Source organism: Castor canadensis, chromosome 14, assembly GCF_047511655.1.
Source record: "Castor canadensis chromosome 14, mCasCan1.hap1v2, whole genome shotgun sequence".
Classification (NCBI taxonomy): Eukaryota; Metazoa; Chordata; class Mammalia; order Rodentia; family Castoridae; genus Castor; species Castor canadensis.
The window spans coordinates 92,113,072-92,135,481 of NC_133399.1; the positions used below are offsets into that span (position 1 = coordinate 92,113,072).

The 22,410-nt window shown below is 40.4% G+C and overlaps 1 protein-coding gene across 4 annotated transcripts in view; it reads left to right on the top strand.

The window, feature by feature from the left end:
* The first annotated feature begins 15,292 nt into the window (after window positions 1–15,292).
* Sh3rf1 (SH3 domain containing ring finger 1) overlaps window positions 15,293–22,410 on the top strand; it is a 152,896-nt gene continuing 145,778 nt past the window's right edge. Inside the window, exons 1-2 of one of the 4 annotated variants that reach the window (XM_074055007.1) lie at window positions 15,293–15,448; window positions 16,960–17,468. In XM_074055007.1, coding sequence (XP_073911108.1) covers window positions 17,055–17,468 — 414 coding nt within the window. In that variant the 5' untranslated portion in view covers window positions 15,293–15,448; window positions 16,960–17,054. Of the gene's footprint in view, window positions 15,449–15,726; window positions 15,878–16,959; window positions 17,469–22,410 lie in introns of those variants that run through there. The other 3 variants (XM_074055010.1, XM_074055009.1, XM_074055008.1) reach the window with 3 other exon arrangements.

The window sequence follows — 22,410 nt, forward strand, 5'->3', positions numbered from 1 at the left end:
AGCTGCACAGTCTGGAGCTCTGTTTCACTGTGCTTCTTGGTTTGGCCGAATCTTTCTCAGGTCCCACATTTTCTTCTTTCTGGTTTATTTGAGCACATTTTTACATGACCTCTTCAGAAAAATACTTGAGAAGATGGGTATGATGGTTCGTGTCTGTAATCCCAGCACTGAGGAGGCTGAGGCAGGAGGATTGTGAGTTTGAGGCCAGCCTGGCTTACATAGCAAAACCTTGCAGGTCTGAAAGTACTTTTGCTGGACTTCCTACTTAATTGATAGATTAGCTGGCTACTCTATGCTCATAATCATTTTCCTTACATATTCTACCACAGCCACCCAATGAGGACCTCAGTGACTCCTGTCCCAACTCAGTGTGAAGAAGGATATGAAGGACCTTGCGTGCTGTGCAGTTCTAATATGGAGAAGGCCTGGACTTAAGTATCCTCCAGGCCAGACAGAGGTACCTGAGAGAGGTGTCTTGAGGCAAATGACAGAGCTCTGAGTATGGAGAGAGCTTGACCCATGGGATCCACAGATAAGAGGAAAGACAGCAGAGAGACAAGCCCAGCTGACTAAGGAGGCCAGAGTTAGCTAACAAGGATAATGGACAGCCAATTAAATTTGAATTTCAGGTCATTGTTTAATAATTCTTTTCATTTAAATCTGTCCCGTGTAATATATTTTATCTGGCAAACTGCAGCTGACTTAACTGTTCCTGGAAGGGACATGCTGGTCTCTCTGGTCCACAGGAATGGCTGGAGAGTTAATAGGTGAAACTTCTGTATCTTTGAGGCTAGAAAAAAATTGACCCCTGTAGATAAGGAACCAGCAGAGGAGGGAAGCTTGGATAGCAATGTTTAGCTGATACCTTGCCTTTCTACAAGGTTGGAGACCACTGAGCTTCCCATCCTCAATAAACGGCTGTTGCTTATGACCTGGCTCCAGGGTAAATAATACTTCAGGCACGCAAAATAATAATGAAGCCAGAAAGGAGAGGAATGAGCACAGACAAGTGACAGCAAAATAGAACCACTAAAGGAGTATGTGGCAACTTGAACCAAAAAAAATACTTAGAGCAATTGACTGGCTCCAATTAGAGCATTAAGCTGCTGCAACTGAACTCAACAACATGATTTTTAAGTTCAAAAAAGCAGCAAATAGGCCTAGGGCTGTGATTCAAGCGGTAGAGCACCTGCCTAGTAAGCACAAGGTAATCCCCAGTACTGAAAAAAAAAAGTTATGAATTTCATGAAAAAAGAGTAAAAGAAGCAGAGGAGGCAATATTTAAACAAAGAGGTGGAGAAAAATTATAGAGGCAAAGAAAGACTTTTGTCTTCAAATAGAAAAGATTCTTTGAGTTCTGAGGAAGTAGTGACCAAAAAAGAAGCACACCCGAGATTCCAGCACAATGTTCTAATTCCAAAGATAACAACAAAGTTCTACGGTCTTCTAGACAGGAAGAACCAGTTATTTAGTCAGAAAAAGAATCAGGCTGGCTTTAGATTGCTATCTGCAGTTCTGAAATCAGAAAACAGTAGGATAATTGCTACTGACAACTGTCAGTGTGGTTTAAAAATCAAAACCCAAACACATTATTTAAGAAACCCACTTTAAACAAAATGATGAGGGCTGAAATTCAGAGGCTGCATAAATAAAGAGAGAGTACCAGGTAAATATAAAACAAAAGAAGCCAAGTCTAGCGGTATTAATATTAGACCAAACAGAGTGAAATAGTATGTAATGAAAAAAGGCAAATTAATAGGTATAGCCTATTTACAGTCAGTAAAGTAGCTAAATACAGAAAACAAAATTTAGTGGGGGAATGCATTAAAAATGCAATCACAGTAGATTTTAATACACCCTTTTCAGACTCAAACAAATACACCATGCAAAATAAATAAATGTGAATAGAAGAATAAAATAACCAACAAAAGTGACCTAAAAGATGTACGGAATAGTATAAATCCTAACTATATATTTTTTGTATCTAAATGGAGCATTTACAAAAGTTAATCCTGTCTGGTTCCAAAGGTTGTTCTAGGCCAAATCAGAAATTTTATTAGCCAAAATTCATTTCCAAATTCTTAAGCATTAGAGAGTATAGTTAGTGGAAGGGGAAAGGGAAAGGGTGGAGAAGAGGGATAAGAAAGAGTAATAGAGGGGGTAAATAAGATCAAAATAAATTATGTGCATGTACAGAAATGTCATGATGAAATCTATGTATAATTGGGGGGGTGGTACTGGGGTTTGAACTCATGGCCTCACACTTGAAGCTCCCTTACTAGGTATAATTTAATATACACCAATAAAAATAGACTATGGGCCAGATGCCAGTGGCTCAAAAAAAAAAAGGAAATTTTATGGGCCATATTTCCCTGCTTATGTCCATAAAAAGAAAAAAAAAAAGGAACAATAATAAAAAGAGACATTACTTCCAAATCTTTTAATTTCTTGGAAATTAAAACAATATTCTAAATAATCCTTCATTAAAATGTGAACAAACCTGAAATAACCAACCTCCTGCAAAGCAATGAGGGAGAAGACTTCATACCAAAATGTACATGACACAGTTCAAATTATTCCTATTGGGACTTCATAGCATTAAGTGCTGTATTATTAAAGAAAAAAAGAGAAAAATAAATCAAAGTTTGATTTAAGAAATTAGAACAGGAACACCAAAATAACCATGCAAAGAGTTGGATGAAAAAATAAAGATGGAAATTAATAAACTGAAAACAATAACAAGAAAGTGGAAAGGATAAATATATATAAAAGCTGCTTTTTATGAAAGACTCCCCCCACACAAATAAAGACAGTGAAATCTCCAAAGGCTCAACAGCTGCACACAAAGAGCCAGAATTTGGCAAAAGAAAAGCACAAACGGTGTGGGTGGGAGTAGTTCTTTCTCTATTCACACTCTCCCTGTCTCAACTGTGGGGCAGCCTTGGAGGGGACTTGGCTTCTGTAGCAAGCAGTGAATCAAATCTGAGCTGGGAAGAGAGATGAAACTTTGAGTTAGATGAGATATGGATAGTTTAATTTAGATTGGGTCAAACTACATAATATAAAATCAAAAGTGGCTGGAGAATCACTGGCTCTACCAGCAATGTCACCACATGCAAGGAAATGTTTCCGAAGGAAAGCGTTTGAGGCAGGAATGGGAGAAAACAAAGCTGCTTCCTGGCTGCCCTATTCAGATTGGCGAATTCAATGAGCTTGTTGTTACATTTGCTCTTAGTTCTCTTTGCATTTTCCTTCATCAAACTGGGGGGAAATTAAGCACCAAAATAACCAATCATGGTAGCAATGAAATGAAAAGCCACCAGTACATGTTGATATATGAAATACAAAGTTTAATAAGAAAATATTTACAATCTCAAAGTGCTTCCCAAGAAAAATATGGTAGAGAGAAAACATAACTTCACAGTGAGAAGACTGGAAGACTTCATCTTAAGCAAGTTATCAAATTGGACGATACCAAATACAAGTCATGTGTTACCGTCTAAGCTTCTGAGAGGAACAAACATAACATCACTTTAGTGAATTTTTTACAAGGGTGAATAACTTGCATCTAATAATGGGAAATATTTCAAGCCCAAGTTCTATAAAATATTTGCCCTATAAACTTCAAAAAGAAAATCAAGAATGAAAAGTGACTTCCACGTTGAAAGAGATGAAAGGCACGTGACACCTAAATGCAATGCTTGATTCTGAACAGGATGGTTTTTTGCTCTAAGGGGGATGTGGGGGTTGTTTTTGGCAAAATTCACTGGTAATAATATATGAATGTTAATATCCCAATTTTGATGGTGATATTGTGGTTGTGTTAGGAGAATGTCTGTGAGCTGATGGGGCATTATGTTAGCAAATTGCTCTCAGATGGTTCATGGAAATGAAAGTTCTTAATAGTGTAACTGCATCTTTTCTGTAAGTTTGACATTGTTTCAAAAGTTTAAAAAAAGCTGGAGGCATAGCTCAAGTGGTGGTGCACTCGCCCAGCACTGCCAAAAAAAAAACTTAAAAACTTATAAAGTTGTAGAGAAAGTAAAATGACTACTGATTGGGGAAAATATTAGCAATGCCAGTACCAGATAAGAGATAATATTTTTAACATATATGGTCTTTTTATTAAACTAAAGATAAAGACTAACAAATTCAAGTAGAAAATCCCAATGACAGTAAAAAGAGGTTACCTTTAATAGTAGTCAGAAAAATGCAATTTAAAAATATTGCTCAGCTATCATAAGGCACCTACCAAAAAAGTGATAAAAACATGAGTGACAGCTACCAGGGGATGATTTGGGGACATGGAATGGTATTTTCATATTTTAATGATAGATATCTAAATTGTTCAGCTTTCACGGGGTGAAATCTGATAGCATCCATTAAGAACCTCTATTCCCTTTGACCCAGAAATTCTGTCTTGGGGGATCTATTCTCTGCATAAGCATATAGAAACAACAAAGCTTATTACATGTTTGTTTTAAGTAGTAAAAAACAAAATCGTGAATGACAATATATAGGTAAAAGGAATGGAATACACCCATCCATAGAAAACCGTTGAGTAAGTTAGCTCTATGCCAACTGACTAAAAAGAATTCTGACTATATGTATAATTTCTTCCAGGGGAAAAAGAACATTGTGCAGAGAAATAGATAAGATAGAAGTCTATTGTTTAAAGTATATATTTTTTTAATGTGGTTACATGAACATATAGAAAGACATGGAAACAATCCACAGAGCTGTTCCATTGTTTAGGAGGGAAGGACAGATACAAAATAAAAAGGAGAAAATGAAGGACTTTGATGACAGTGCTTCATTTGGACTAATTTCTATTACTCTACACACAATTTCTTTCTTTTTTCTTCCTTCCTTCCTTTCTTTTCTGGGGATTGAACCCAGGGACTTGTGCATGAGCAGTTGGGATTATAGACACGTAACCCTTCCCCCACAGCTATATAGGATTCTTAAATTCAGGTTGGACAACACCAAATCCAAGTCATGTACTACCTCATAGGCCGCCATGAGAGAAATATGACTTCTGAGATTTTTTTCCCTGAAGATGCATAACTTGAACCTAATAATGAAGAATATTTTTAAACCCAAATTCAACAAAAATACCTGACCTATAAACTTCATAAAAATTCAAGAATGAGAAATGACTTCCAAGCTGAAGGAGATTAAGGATACATGACACCTAAATTGATTACAGAGATGTTACCAGTTTGAATAAATTAATTAAGCAAGACTGCTCCTGTGAAAGCAGTGAGAAGTAATCGTGTGGAGGTCTACTGCCAAGCACCAACTGAGAAGGTGGAACCTGAGAAAACCTGCAGTTGGAAGCAGGACAAGTAACTAAAATGCTCAGAAAAAAAATACATGAGAATGAAGGTCCAAGAAGAGTAGAGATAAAATGCACAGGTGAAGATTTATTTACCAGTCAGGCACCAGTGGCTCACGCCTGTAATCCTCACTACTTGGGAGGCTAAGATTGGGAGATCATGGTTTGAGGCCTGGGGAATAGTTCATGAGACCCCACCTCCAAAATAACCAGAGCAAAATGGACTGGAGGTGTGGTTCAAGTGGTAGAGCACCTGCTTTGCAAAACACTGAAGCCTTGAGTTCAAACTCCAGTCCCTCAAAAAAAAAATTATTTACCAAAAGTGGGTGAGGGGGTGGTGAGTAGGAGAGGAAAATTCCAAACTTAAAAGTCAAACTCAGAAGATGTTGCAGGCCAAGAATGTGTAAAGACCGAGGAGCAGGTCCTTACAGTGAGTCTCGGGCATGGACCATGGGCGTGGAGCCTTAGCGGTAAGTCAGAGAAGCAGAGAGAGAGAAGTAAGGTGCTGGGGTGGCCATGGACTCTTCCTCCTGCATGATGCTTCCAAACCCTCACTACGGAAAGGTGCACAGCTTTTGGTGCTTGTACAAAGAGAAAATAGAGAAAACCAAAAAAAGGTAAGAAGTCCAATATTTAAAAATATGCAACTCTGGTATTACTAAGGGAAAGCTGATACTAAATATCTCCATGTAAAACAGTCACCCAATAAGAACACTGACACTAATAGTAATACTAAGACCAGTTAAGCCTCACTGAGTTCCACGAGTCATGTTAATACACTAAATGCTTCAAATGCATTGACTCTTTTCAGCTTCACAATAACCTATAAGGTTGGGACCACTGTCTTCATTTTTCAGACAATGAAAATAGGACTTTCAGAGGTGAAAATAACTTTGCTAAAGTCAAATACGCAAAAATTCTGGTCCAGGACTCAAACCTAAGTCTGTTTGACTCCACAGTCTTAAGTATTCTATTTGTACAAATAACTGATATTTGTTATGATGGCCTGGACTTATCTGCAAATGTTAATGTTTTTTCATTGTCTTCTATCTCAGGAGACAGGAATACATACAATATTTGAAATGTTGTCATTCAAATAAAAATTGGCTTTCCAGAGTGACCCATTCTTTAAAGATTCTGGATAACTAAAGCTTTAACTGTATTTTGTAGCTTCTTACAAGATTTCAGTAACTGAAGCTCTACAAATTAATTGAAATTGAGTTGTAAATTACATTTTTATGAAATGCTGTAAAATATATAGGTTGTAAGTTCTCAGTACTACATAAATTCATCTATTGCATTTCCTTGCTAACTTCAATTATAAAAAGCCTCTTTGGTGTTTTTGGCAGGATTTTTTTCTAAATAATACTTCAATATGGACTTTTTCTTGGCAATCTGTGTGATTTCCTGGAAGTTCCTCCAGGGTATACACTTACTATGTAAACACAAAATTTGATTTCCCTAGGAGAAGCAACCCTTTGCAAGGCCAATAGGCTTATAAGCAATTTGCAATGAAGGCCGTCCCTCTTTTTTTTTTTTTTTTTTTTTTTGGTCCGGTATTTCCTCAATTGCTTTGTAGTATGGGTCACAGAATGATTAGTAATGTTATTTGCAAATTCTTCCTTGTTATAAGGAACCTTTTGAGTGAACATTCCTTCATCTTCCCAGAATGAAGAATCTGATTTAAAAACTCAGCCATCTTACCTGGTCACATTTCCTCCAATATGTCAACTTAGCCCTAACTGCTTTGAACATCTAACCTTTCCCTAACCCCTGTCACACTCATGTAACCACACATAACAATATATACAGTTCCTTTTCATTTATCAAAAGAAAGAATCCTTGGGGAATAAAGATTTGACAGCTCCTGTTACAAGATAATTGTAATACTTAAAAAAAAGAGAGAAAGAGAGATGAGACAGATGGTGTACACTGGAGACATGTGGAAGTTTGCTTGAAAAATAGCTTCAGAAATTCAATTGAGACTGAAAAGAAATTATGCAAATCACCATTTTTGCATAAAAGCTTCATGGGAAACAAGGAAATTATCTTAATCTTTAGTCCTCCACAATTTTGTCAAAGAGAAATAATGTGAACTGGACTGATACCATCTTAGGTTCCTATTAAAACCAAAATAAAAACAAACCTGTACAGCCACTTATATGAATTACAGGGGAAGATAATTTTTAGCAAGATTTTTAAAAACATTATTTTCTATAACTATACTTAGCTTTAATTCAGTAACAACAACTCATTTTTGATGAGTTACTCAGTATTTTTATCACATATAATTTAGGTAGAGAATGCTTTACAATAGTTTTTTGGGATATCCCATTCGATTAATTTATATGGTATAAAAAGATGATGAATATTTAATTTTAAAATTATGTTTATTAAGAAATGATTTTCAGAATGTCTTTTTAAAGTTGATATGCTTGCCTGATTAAGCCTTACATGCAATTTTAGAAAACAAAACAAAAAAAAGAACATATACAAGAAGCTGTAAGGACAGAAATTCTAAGGAATAATGAGAAGGTTGGGTGAAACATTTTGCAACATAGGTTTCTGAGCAGATAGGACAGAAAAATAGTAAGAACTGATTTCCATAAGAGGAAAATAACGGTAAATTCAGGCAAGTTTTCAGAAACACAAGGTTTAAGTATGACCCATGCCTGCTTGTGGTGACTATTATGCTTTTACGCACATGAATAAATGTATATTTTATTTAGAAGCAAGAAAGAAATAAGGTGAAAAGTTAACTGTATATAGGAAAGGTTATGACTGGCTCATTTCCACACACGGTCCAGAGAACTTATGTGAATGTACACATAAATTAGGGTGGTAGACTGATAGAGGCTCACATGTTTTGCTTAATACTATCTTTAAAAAGAGAAACCTGGGTCATAAGTTTTTATTTTCTAGTGAATTCATACATTTTTCCCTTGTGTGTGTATTTTAAAGTTGTCTACTTAGCTGAGTTAGAAAAGTCTACCTTTATCTTTAAATTTGATCAGAAAGAAAGAAGGTTGAAATTGATAAAAAATTTTTTTTTTATCTTTATCTTTTCTTTTTTGATGCTGGGATCGAACCCAGGGCCTTACGCATGCTAGGCAAGTGCTGTACCACCGAGCTACATCCCAGCCCGATAAACAATTTTTAATATATAAAGATAGGTTACTAAGATAGATTATGAAATTTTATTTCCCAAAGATAATTAGATAAAGTGATGAGTATTTATCTATGTTCTCTTTAGCAGTTTGGACTATGTAAAGTTTGCTTGGAGGCAAACAGACCACTTCAAGGTTTAAACTTTTAAAATGATCATACAATTTGACAAGATATAGTGTTTTTAATAGAAAAGAAATCCTATTTTTTTTTCCACATAGGTTAAGAGTATGTTTGCGTGAAATTGGGTCAGAAATATATTGGGGCATCTAATTTGCAGGCAATTTTCACTGAAATTTGACAGTGCTATGCAAAAAGGACCTTTTGAGGCTTGATATGGGCGACTCTTACTCACTTTTGGGGTCCTGGGATGAGTTTGGGGCCAGCCATGTGTATTTCTCTGGGGAGGTTAATATTACAGTTCATTTAAAAACTGATCCCCTTAAAAAATCTGCACAATGTGTCAATTAAGAGGAGAACAGTACCTGAAGGGGTGGGCTGGAAAGATGGGGCAGCTGGGAATGAAGGCAGGAGGTGACAACCACTCTCATATTGTCCTCAACAGACCAGCTCTGGCTGGTTGCATATCCTTCTCAACAAACCCCAGTCCTAGATCCCTTTTGGGATTTGTTTCCCTGCTCATCATCTAAGTTACTTCAAAAAGGGAAACAATATGTTTCTGGATTGACTCTAGGCTAGTGTTTCCCAATTGTGGTCCATGTCACCACTTGCATCAGAATCACCTGATTCTTGGATCCAGGCTGGACCTACTCAGGATCTCCAGGGACAAAGCTAGCACCTCTGTATGTTTAATAAGCTTTGCAGGTGATTTCTTACTGAGCTAAACCTCAAGCACACTCCCTGAGGGCTGGGTTAGAACTAGTCAATTTAGAGAACTCCAGCTCTCCAGCAGGTGTTCTGCTGTCAAGTACAGCTCCCAACCGTTCAGACCTTTTCAAGGAGGCTGGCAGAGATGCAGTTTGGTTGCCTCCTACTCATCAGTCTGAAATCCTTGGGAAGTGCCTATAAATACTCCATCTGCTCAGATTTTTTTTTTTTTTTTTTTTGCCAGACAGTGAAATCGGTACCACCTTCCCACTACTGCAGACCAAAATAGCCTTTTTGGGCTTGCCCAACTCTTAAGAGATCTGTTTCCTGACATCTATGGTGCCTCATGATCACTTGGCTTTATGCAAGGGGGATTCCATTGCCCTTGGATGTCCTTTATGCAATTAGGATGGAAATAACTCTTCATGCTGGAAAGAACCTTAGACACCATCCAAACTACTCTCTAATTTATGAAGTAGATGCATAGAAACAAAAGGAGGAGGCAAACATGTTATTGAGACCCTACTGGATGCCAGGAAGGTGCTGTGCTAGGTTTTTCAGCAAGCTTTCAAAGAAGATAATACCTGTTTGTACGAATAAGGAAGTTGAAAGTCAGAAAATTAAAGAAATCTGCAAAGTCATTCTGTTAACATATACAGAACTGAATCTATGTTCTGGTTTTCTGTTTTAGTTTTTTAATTATTTTATTTAATTTTTTTGAGATAGGGACTTACTCTGTATTCCAGGCTGGCCTGGAACTCGCTATGTAGCCCATAATGGCCTCAAACTTATGATCTTCCTGCCTCAACTGAGTGCTGGCATTACAGATATGTGTTAACACATGCAGATGAATCGAAGTTCTAATAAAAAATAATGCTACCACTGGGTGTGGTGACACACACCTGTATTCCCAGTACTCAGGAAGTGGAGGCAGGAGAACCATGAGTTTGAGGTCAGCTTGGGCTACACAGTGAGATCTTGTTTCAAAAACCAAATTTAAAAAATACTATCATTTATAAAGCACTAACCATGTTTTGACATTGGGCGTATTTTATTTTTTATTAACTTATGTAAAATTGCCACAAACCTGAGGTGTTAGTAAGTCCACTTCACAGGGAACATTCAGACACAGATGATTACAAACTTGCCCGAGGTCATGAGCGGTCAGCCTTTGACTCCTCAGCCTCAGTTACCCTGTAGAGACTGGGAACAGGAGCTGTCCAATTAGATGACCAGGCCTGAAGTAGGGACTGGGAAGAAAGGAGAGATTCAGGAAGCATTCTGATGACCTTGGGATCATCCATTTGATGGAAGGTTGAGAGGGGGAGCCATCAGAGAAGAGAGTTGAAGCAAACTTTGCATTTTCTTGCTCTGCTTGGGGAACTGAGTAGATAGTGACATCATTAACTGAGATAAACCAGCACTGCATTTATATTCTGTGTTAAAGAGTTGGAATTTATTTAGCTGTTTCTCCAGCTTCACTGTGAAATATAAGAGGAAGAATCATGTACTCCTTTGCACACACAAATTTTTGTTGCTGTTGTTGGTGCTAGGGCTGGGATTCAGGGCATTGTTCTTGCTAGACAAGCTCATTGTCATTTGAGCCATGCCCCAACCCTTTTTTTTTTTTCTGGCAGTACTGGGGTTTGAACTCAGGGCTTCATGCTTGTTAGGAAGGTGCTCTACCATTTGAGCCACTCTGCCACCCCCAGCTCTTTTGCATTGTTTCTCAGAGAAGGTCTTTCACTTTTTCCCAGGCCAGCCTTGGACCATGATCCTCCTAACTCTACCTCCTGCATAGCTGGGATTAGAGACATGCAACATTATGGCTAGCCTTGGGTAAAACTTATTGACTGATAAATTATAACAAAGATTCTCAATGGAACTTGGAACATTGATGTCTGATTTCTTATCTACAAGGTAGCAAATTATTAGGTGTATATATAGCCTTAGAATAGCAATAAATATAACTCTCTTATTGATTAACTCCTTATGTGACAATTACTTACTGGTATCCATTATGTGTTGGCTTTCAAAGGTACAATGGTGAAGGCAGACAGCCCCAGTTCCTGCTGTTGGGGTAGTTTTATATTCAGGTAAGGGAGATAAGTGATAAATCAATAAAGAATGGAAAAATTAGCAAAAAATGGGAAGAAAGATAAATGGAGTTCTGTGGTAAATGATGCTGCAAGGTGCAGGTAACAAGGGTATTTAAGACATGAAAGATACAATTTTCATTCTAAGTGTGATGGGGAGAAATGAATGAGCCTGGAGTAAGGGAGTAACATCGTATGTTACAGTTTTTGTACTTTGCTCGGAATGCAATAACATGTAGTATGTGTAACATGTAAGAACATTCAGAGCAAGATTACAGGGACAGGAATGGAAGCAGAGAGGCTCATTAGGAGGGCCAGAGGCAAAGGGTGATGGTGGTGACTTAAATAAAGGTGAAAAAGAGGAAATGCCTTCATCTGTTTTCTGCTCTTATACCAGAATAGTAGAGTCTGCTGGGTTATTTATAAAGAAGAGAGGTTTATTTGGCTCATGGTTCTGAAGGATGGGAAGTCCAAGAGCATGACACAAGTATCTTCTTGGCTTCCAGTGAGAGCCTTGTGCTACATCATGACATACATAAAGAGGACGTGAAGCATGAGGGGTGGCCTCACTTTATGACAACCCACTCTCATGGTAACTAATCCCACTTGCTTTGTGGGTTTGCATTAACTCGGTCAGTCTCACTAGAGAGGCACTGTTCCTTCAAAGTACAGAGGAGGGCTGGTGGAGTGGCTCAAGTGGTAGAGCGCCTACCTAGCAAGCATGAGGCCCCAGAGTTCAAACCCCAGTACTACCAAAACAAAAACAAAAACAAAAACAAAAAAATAGAGAGGAGGAGAGAGAGAGAGAGAGAGAGAGAGACAGACAGACAGAGAGGCCCTCATGACCCAAACACCTGGTAAGTTCCCACTGCTTTCAACACTGTTACCAACATGAGTTTTGGAGGGACAAACCATATTCAAACCATAGCAGGAGACAAAGGGAAGTGGGTAGAAACTGAAACGTATTTTGGGAGAAGCTAGTAGACTTGTTAGACAGGGATGGACAGGACAAGGGAAAAATCACAGATGACCCCTGAGTGTCTAGTTTGAACAACTGGATAAACAGTGCTGTTGTTTATCAGTATCATGGTAACTAGAGGAAGAACAAACTTTTTGAAGGAAAATAATCCTTCAAATTTATACCTATGCATAAGTAAGCACAGTAAAGTTTATCAAAGTGTTTGAGACTGGGATTGTAAAAGCCTGATTTGTGTTACCACTAGGAACAATAACTTCTCTATTTCTTGTTTTTTCCCATCTGTAACTTGGGGATAATTATATGTGTCTTTACTACTCCAGAGAGATGCTGAAAAGATAAATGAGATAATATATGTAAAAGTACTTTGAAGTCTTGGGAGGATAAGAACTGTATATATCCAAGCTATCATTATTATGTTACAGAGCGTGTTTATATTTCTCATGTATCTGCCTAAAGACACAGGGGTCATAAGCATGACACACTCACATTCCTTTCTCTAAGTTCAGTTCCCAGAAATGAGATGAACACTTTTCTTTCCCCACTATCCCACCCTCTCTGGTATTCTGTTGAAAGGATTTTGTAGTTACTAGTATTTTAAGACCACGGAAAGAAAGGATAACTAAAACAACTCTGTCTAGGTAATTCTTAGCTGATAATGATAATAATATCTTACTTTAATAGAGATGTGCAGATTGCCAAGAACCAGCACAGCGTGTCATCAGTGTCAGTTGTCCAGTACCATTCTGGCTTTAAGTAACTTGCCCAAGACTTCTTTTTACAACTAGAGTAATTGTAAAAAATACAGTGAGTGTGCACCAGAGGCCTTCAAGAACTCAGCCCCGTCCCAGATGATTTTCTGGGAGGTATGTGCTGGTTTCTTTGATCACTGTAGTGGTGGGATACATTGTCTCCAATTCTCTAAAGATGGGTGTGACCACTGAATTTTTACCTATGGTTTCAGGAGCTGCACCCGTCTGCCTATGCCTTTCTGAGTTGCTCTCTTTAAGATACAACAACAAAATGGAAGTAAGAACAAAACAAAACTTGTCCTCTGCTCTCCAAAGTAATTACATGATAAACAGTTTTCTTTCCCCTGGAAGAGACACTGAATTAGCCCTAAGTTTTGCCTGGGATAGGGAATATGATGATACCTAAAAGTGAGGTCTTGGAATAGTGTGCAAAAAACTGGACTATGAATCAGGAGAGCTGAGGCTGAGTCGTGGTTCAACTCTATCTCTTTGTGATCTGGGAAAGGAAGTTAACCTGTGTGAGTTTCAGTTTTATTAACTGTACCTGGATGTAATAATTGGATATCATAGCTCTATACGCACTGTCATTTCTCTAGTGAGCCTCACCTTCACATGCAGTTCCAGATGCAGAGCCAAATGGGCTAAATACTTTCAGAATGCCTTATTTGCAGAAAATCAGATTAGAAATTTCCATCCTGTCCATCCATTCTCTCCCTTATTTTTTCAGCTCAAATGCATGTGTACTTGCTGCCTTCTAAAGGAGAAAGAAAAGGGCAATTATTTTTGGTGTTCATACAGTGTGGTTCTCAGCACATTACTCTCTTTAAAACAAGACTTGGGAAGGATGACTTAAAGGGTTGCTGTGAGAATTGAGTTAATACATGTAAAGTGCTTAGCACAGTGCCTGGTTTACAGTGAGTGATAATGGTTACTTGCTATAATTTTTTCTTCCTTAATGTCATATTCATTTGTCTTGGATGGTTTAGCTGTGGCCCTGGGTGGAGACTAGAAGGATAACCTAAACCTCCTCTCCAAACCGGCAGCCTGCCCAGGGACTTCTTACATAATCTCTGTAGGCCCTTCTTTTTATTTCTGCCCACTTTTGAGGAAAGATATTTGGGACTACTTTTGTAAATTGATGTTAAATGCAAATAAAATAATAACTTTGAGATTAACAGCATGATTTTAACTTGTTTTCCCTCTGAATTGGGTCTGAAAAACACTCCTCCAAACCCATGGCCACCCCGTTTTTCAAGGCCGCACTTCAGAGTTTACAGGTGGGTGCCTGGGGCAACAACAGATTACAGTGAGGGCGATGGCAGCCTCCCAGGCTCAGATAAAAGAGGTGCCTCCCAGCCAGCTCCCCGGCGCCAGCCCACCTGAGGCCACACGGGATCCTCTCCCATTTAATTTAGGACAGGTGTGGAGAGCCTCTCGAGGCTGGGTTGTAAACCCACACCTCCATCTTCCTCCTTTTGAGTTTCGGGCTCAGCATTCTCCACACTTGCTCGGTGTGGGTCGGGGACTGATACCCGGGTGCAGACAGACTGGGGAGCAATGCGCGGAGGAGGTGGCCCGGGACTGTCCCTTAATGAGTCTGTAAACAGCTTTTGCTCTGCCTGCCGAGCGCGTGGCCGGCCTGGGCTGGGCCAGCAGACGCCGCGCCGGTTGCAATCAGGGCCGATCCGGTCCTTCCCCGCCCGGCCCCTTGGCGCCGGCACGGAGCAGTCGGTCTAGAGCCGCTGGGCACTGCGGGGCAGCGGCGGGCGGCAGGAGGACGCGGCTGACCCGTGTCCCCAGCTCCAGCCTTCCTTACTCAGCCGCCACTCCCAAAGCCATCCTCTCCAGTAGCTCCATTTTCCAGGCGTTTTGTCCTCAGGGAGAAGGCGTCTGTCCCCAAAGCTTCCTTCCCTGGGGACGCCGCTTCCCAGACGGCCATCTGGGCCCCGGGTCAGGCGCGCACAGGTAGCCGGGCGCGGCGGGCAGGCGCCCGGCCCGGGGGGAGGCGCTGTGGCGCGGACCGTCCCCTCGCGCCCCGGGCGCCGGCTGCGGCGCGGCCTCCGCCCCGTCCTCCGCCCCGTCCTCTCCCTCCGCCCTCCAGGACTGGGAAAGTGGGAGGCGGCGGCGGCGGCGTGCCGTGTGTGCGCGCGCGAGGGGGGCGACAGAGAGGAGTCTCCCGGTGCCACCGCGGCGACGGAGGCACAGCGCGCGGCGGGCGCGGCGGGGCCGCATCTGCATCGGCCACCGCCGCCGCTGCGGGGCCGCGAACAAAGAGGAGGAGCCGCGGCGCGAGGTAGGGCGCGCGGAGGGCGCGGGGCACCGAAGCCCGCCGACCCTCAACGCGGAGGAGCCGGGGGTCGCGGATGCCCCACCCCGCCCGGGTCAGCCTCTGTCCCTCACTCTCTGGTCCCCGGGGACCGGCCACCTAGACCTGTGGGAACCGAGCCCGCGCGCGGCCTCTTCGCCTTCTCTCCCTGCAGGAAGCTGCCGGGGCTCCCTGGACGCAGCCCAGCACCTGGTGCCGCCCCGGGGGCTCGGTCTCTGGGGACTGTCGCTTCATCCCTGCGGGGTGATGGATCTGGCTTCTCCGTGGCACTCCGCGGGGATGAGTTTCGCAACTTAAGGCTGCACGTTTATTTTTAAGTCCTTGAAAACTTCCAGCAGTGGCGTGGGGAATTTTTCCTCGGCCTGACCTAAAGGGCGGCGGAGGTGAGGCAGACGGGTGAGCTCCCCATACCGGGACCGACCCGGCTGGGGCCCGGGACCGGGGGTCCTCCCGCAGCCGCCGATCCCTGGCTTCTGGCTCCGGGTTTGCTGTGAGCGTGAGGGGTCTGGGTACCTGCGCTCGGCTGCAGGGAGAGGGGCGCGCCCGGGACCTCTGCCCGACCTGCCAGGAACAGCTGTTCTGCTGCCACCCAGACCTGTGCAGTCCTTGTTCCTGGGCACTTGCCATTTACCTTGCTGCTGTTGCTGGGGAGGGGAGCGGGGAGAGAGAGCACAGCAACTGGCTTAAATGTTTTTCCTGAATGGTCCCATTTTCGTATTGCACTCACACTTTTCATCCAGCATTCCATTGTCGAATTCTTTGGGTGGTAATTTTGCTATATTTTCTGAATGGGTTTAGGACAGGCCGTTCGTTCAGAAATCCGTTTCAGAGTTTATCAACCGCTGCGGTGACGGGTGTTATTATGTTTCAGCTATTTTCAAGTAAATCTAAAGGTTGTATCCTGTAGAATCATCACTCATGAGCGCTTTTTTGGTTGGGCAAGATTAAACAATCCTACTTTTAAGACAAGGAAGAAACATATGTATTTAATATTGAGATTATTAACAAGAAGGGTCATCCCATGCCTGGTTTCTTAAACACTAAGGGGGCTTAAAAATTGGGAACTTTGTTAGATTTAAAGTAATATCAGGTAGAGAAAACTTTCAATTGTTTCAGTTTAGGTTCTCCTATGAGTTGAGGATTCTATTAAGGCAATTAATATCCCTTGCAGAGCTGGATAAATTATGTTCTTTATTGTTTTTCACAAATCCTGTTTATTGCAGGAATCCTGTATAATACTTGATAGCTATTTCTGGACAGTGAAGTCCTAGGGATTAATTCCGAGTTGTTTAAAAAGTCTGTTTTGTTTTTAATTGTTGACTTTGCAGTTTAGAAACCACATTCCAAAGCAAAGCTAGCTACTCTATGCAGAGGAAGCACTGTTGTGTACTTTCTGGTTCTTGGCTCTTCTGTGAACTTTTCCCCCAGATAACAACACTGATTTTCTCTTTTTTTTGCCTCTCTCCCCGTGACTCCAGAGCAAAGTCTGAAATGGATGTTACATGAATCATTTTAAGAGCTCCACACAACTATGAACATTTCTGAAGCCTGTTTCTCAGTAAAGTAGATCAAGATGGATGAATCAGCCTTGTTGGATCTTCTGGAGTGTCCGGTGTGTCTAGAACGCCTGGATGCGTCCGCAAAGGTTTTGCCTTGCCAGCATACGTTTTGCAAACGATGTTTGCTGGGGATCATAGGTTCCCGAAATGAACTCAGATGTCCTGAGTGCAGGACTCTGGTTGGCTCCGGAGTAGAGGAGCTTCCCAGTAACATCCTACTGGTCAGACTTTTGGATGGCATCAAGCAGAGGCCTTGGAAACCTGGCCCTGGTGGAGGCAGTGGGAGCAACTGCACAAATGCATTAAGGGCTCAGGGCAGCACCATGGCTAATTGTAGTGGGAAGGATCTGCAGAGCTCCCAGGGTGGACAGCAGCCTCGGATGCAAGCCTGGAGCCCCCCGGTGAGGGTGAGTAGCCCGCAGAGGCAGGTGGGTGAATAAAGGTGGTGATGGTCGTCTTCTTCTCTTTAGTTTGGTATTTTCTAAATCAGCTCGTTGCTTAAGAAGCACACCTACTGGAACAGACAGATTATACCTTAAGATTTTTTATTTTTTCATCTTGGAATGTGATTGTATATAAATAAATTTCTTGTGTTTTCACATTCTCTCCAGATACTCTCCATTGTCTTTTAAGATACATTTTGGGAAGCAGGTAGCAATCATTCAATGAAATTTAAACAGTGTGTGTGCTCATTTTAAAATGAAAATTTGCTATGGTCTTACCCATGTGATGGAATTGGGAGAGTCGTAATTGTGTAAGTGTATGTACATTAAGTGTGTACATGTGTGTTGTAAATGTGTGTCTGGCTAAATCATAAGTAGGATATCAAGCCTTAATTTTTATGTTGCTTAGCACCAGTCTATTGGTTTTATGAATGCACAGCACAGAATTTACTGGTTGGAGGATTCTTAACAAATCATGGCCACAGGTAGCAGAGTTTCGTTGCTGTAGCAACAGAATGTCACATAGGACTACACTAAAACATCTAGCTGTGTGTTGGCTTTACAGGCAGTGAAATGAAATATTTCCATCAAAATGATTTTTCTTGGTGATGTTAAGTATTTGTACTGTTAGTACAATGTAAATTTCTAGAAGTTAGGGTATCCTAAATAAATATAAATTATGTGTCATGAGTCCCTGATAAATTGTGCTTTTGTTGTTTTTTGTGAATATGAAGAGCAGTCATGGACATCAGCTAATGAAAACCATTCCATTTTTGTTGGAAGAAGCAATTTTGGTAATTGTACAAACTGTTGAAATCTATTTTTAAAGAATGGTTAAGCTGGATGAGGATTTTTTTTTCAAATGTTCATAACCAAAACTTAAAAATGACTTGTTTAACTTAATATAGAACTGCCCAGTGGATGGCATTAGATATTATGAATTCATAGATGTGGACATCAGACAGTTATAAAAGTTACAGCTCCCTTCCTTACCCTTCTCAAGCTCATCTTGTGCAAATGCTATAACGTATTTGCATCACTAGATGTCAAGTATGAAAAGTGTTTTAAGCACTAGAAAACTGGATCATAAGGAAATGGTTTCATCATTAGGTTACAAGATTTCTTTTCATTCATACTTAATTTTTTTTTTTTTTTTTTAAAGATAGGGACATCTTTGGGTTAGGGAGGCTTTCTTTCCTTACTTGGAGCCCCACAGGTTGTGACATGGACTGCTTATTCCTTAAGTTTTTATTTGTGGAATGTACTGGACTCATGAGTATTTTAATTTCAGAACCAGTGATCAGGTTGGTAATTTCTGAGACCCTGGGCCCAAGTCTGCTTTACCTTAATGAAAGAGTAGATTTGCATCTTTGGAGAGGTTTTGTTTCCCATTAATTAGACCAGGGAAAAGATAGCTTCTGGCTATGACCAGGAGTGTCTTAGTTGTTGACACAATTGCCTTACCTGTTGTGAGGAATGCAGTGAATGTTTGATCAGTGATAAAAAGGAATTTAAGGAGAGGCTGAAGCATTCAACTGAATATCCATTGAATTGTAAGTTTTCTAATATAGAAATTGACTCTTAAATGCTGCTCGAGTGGATGCTCTTTTATTTGAACTGCTAAGCTCCTAAAATTGAATTTCAGTTTTCTTAGGTAACTTATTTGGAGATTTTGATCATGTTAATATTTCTGGTTCATATGATTTTCTTAATTTGCTTCCTGTTTCTTCTTTGGCACAAGAAACATAACTTGCAAAGAAGCTCAACTGAACTTGAGCCTTATAATTTGATTACCATAATTGATCAAATAGGAGATAGGTATATTACATTGCAAAGGGTGGGGGAGCTGACTAAAACGACAAGTAAAACTACTTAGTAGTCTGAATTGAGACAAATAATGCAATACTGATTAAAAGGAATTTTATTTTCTAGTTTCTTATTTGCTAGTACCTTTGCTCTCAACTACTCACAATAATCAAGGCTACACCTATAATCTAAACACCCAAAAGATACTCCTTTTAAGAGTAAGAAATCAGTAACAAACATGGAGGCTATAATGCACTCCTTTGGCCACTTACTTCCCTGAGGTGAGTGACCGTAATAAATCCCCAGCATCCATCCTTGTCCCTTAGATGTTCTGACATAACCAAGTGGTGCAGGGAGCTGTTTCCACATGTTGTGCGAAGCTGGAAGTGATAACATGTGGAATGCTGCTTCTACTAGTTATGTCCTACGTTACTGGCGATTGTGACCATGTGGCTTCCTTATGTATTTAGCTGAGGTAGATTGAATGTTATCAGCGGATTCAAACATTTCCAATGTGTGACACACATCTCGTTCCCAGAATTTTAGTGTTTCCTGACTAATATGAAGGAGGAAAAGAAAGAGTGACTGTTGGGTTGGAGTCACCATTGGATCTGCCAGTTCTTTATCTCAAGTAAAGAATTTCTGTTGGGTTTTGGCCAAAATCAAGTAGTGGAATAAGCCACAGAGAGAGAGAGAGAGAGAGAGAGAGAGAGAGAGAGATGAGATGCTGTTTCAATGGAGTAAAAAATGTACCTATAAAAGATTAGATCTATCTAATCTTCTGAATATTTCATAATGAATATGTATGTATGAATGATGTGGAAAATGTGTTTAAGTAGTTCCTATAAAATTGTGATCTAATAGGATAAATTTTTGCTTTCTATGTGTAGTTCCATTAGCTTGAGATCTTTTCATATCTGTGCATGCATCTGTCACACTGCCTCCATCTTCAAGTGAATTAATTCACTTGAAGCAAAAATAGGTCACATGACCACTGATTTACACTAATTTGTACTTCATTTATTCTTTTCTTTATTTAATAAGTAGATAGTAAGTGCTCTGAATATGGATTGGAAAGATCACTAAAGTGCTTTAAACCGAGGTCACATGCATGGACATGAGTCCTGTATCACTGGTGCCCTCATAAGCAGGGGAGATTGAGGCACAGAGGGGAGACCATGGAAGACATAGAGAAGGCCCATATACAATGTAAGGAGAGAGGCATCAGAACAAACCAACCTGCTAAAACCTTCATCTTTGACTCCAGAACTGAGAGGAAATAAACTTCTGTTGACAGCATCCAGGCTGCCAGTGACTGCACATACGACTCAAGGTTGGTCCCTTGAGTGATACCTTGGTCCACTGCCAGTTCCTTCTGTTTCTCCCAGAGATCTGTGGTGGGCCGGCCCGCCTCTGTCTTTCCTTGTATAAGTAGAACACCCTTGATTAGTTGTTCAGGCTCTCCCTAACCCCTCAACTACCCAAATTTACTGGTTTAATTTCATAAAATGTTACAAGAAAATTGAAGTGTATGTGATAATATACCAGCCATCCAGAAAGTTTTGGAGGAGAGAAAAGAAAATATCAGAAGGGGAGAATGCCTACTTCCTAACAAGGTTGGGTTCATCTGTTGCTGGAGTCTGGAGAGCTATGACTTACTGGTGTCTGTGGCATTACTCAAAGGAAAGGCAGCAGAAAGCATGGAAGGCAAGATGTGGGAGAAAGCAAGACAACAGAGGTGCTCCAGTTAGAGTACAGAAAGCTGCTTCCAGCTATAAATGGCATCTTGGGCCATTTTCGATGTCTCATGAAAGAACATCTGTCTAGGGGCATCATTCAGACTCAATTCTGTGCTAGGATCTATACTATGCCAGGACAAAAGTGACATTAGTGCATGTTTCTGCTCAAAAGGTTGCATTCTAGGGAGGTAAAATGAGTGGGAATCAGCAAATAAGGCAACATACTGTGAAGCAGCAAGGGATGGGATAAGATGGAGACTAAGTCTGTGTTTAATGAGGTTTGTGTTGAGTGGTCACTGGCTTAAGTGCACAGAGTGTGGACTAAGGGTGGGTTCTGGTGGCCAGGGCATGTTCCTTTCATGTGCAGAAGGGTCAGGTCAAACGTTGTGAACAGAATTGATGTCTCTGCCTAGGTGGTGATGGGGGTCTGCATTAACTCATACTGACCTATGCAAGACATTTGATGAGGTGGTTTGGATAAGGGAGCTGTTTTGATGTTTCAGAGTGGCTGAATTGAAACAGAAAAGGTGTTGTTTTGGGTCAAATGTTGCAGATACTCTTGACTTTGTATTTTTATTCATCATTTCATCTTTGATCCCTTATTCCTACTCCTGTCTGCTCTTCATCTTTGACCTTTACATTTTCCTAAGTCAGGCTTAATGGTAAGCCTGGGATCCTTTTTTTTTTTTACTTGTGCATGTTTTGTGTTTTGCTAGGAATCAAATCCAAGGCCTCACACATGCTAGCAAGTGTTCTACCACTAAGCTATACTTCCAGCCCTAGGCTCTGGGATCTTGAATGGGGTAGAAGATGTGAACAAGGGAGTCTTTGGTGTATACTGATTGGTAATTTAAATAGAGAAATGCCTAATTTTTTTTAATATCATACTTATCATGTAACCCTAGTCATATAAATCTCACAATTCCTTTCTGGGGTGAAGTATTAATTAAAAAAATGAAAAAATGTAAATACCTTTTGGTTGTATGAAAATTTGACATTATAGAAGTATGTTATTAAGTGTGTTTATATCCTTCTAGATTTTGTATATAGTTATATGTGTGTTTATATATACATATAGATAGGTTTTTTGTTTTTATATAAATAGAAATTTATACTCTATGTAGCCAATGAATTGTTAATTCATTTAATATGTCTGTGTAATCCTTTCATATTGGAGAATATAGTTCAGCCTCATCAAAAAAAAGTCTTTGGATTGATGGCGTGGCACAAGCAGTAGAGTACCTATATAGCAAGCACAAGGCTAAGTTCAGCCCTCAGAACCACAAAAAAATCTACAAAAAACAAAACAACAACAAAAATCTTTGTTCATGTACAATATACATGCAGAAAAGTATACATACTGTAAGTACACCACTCTTTAA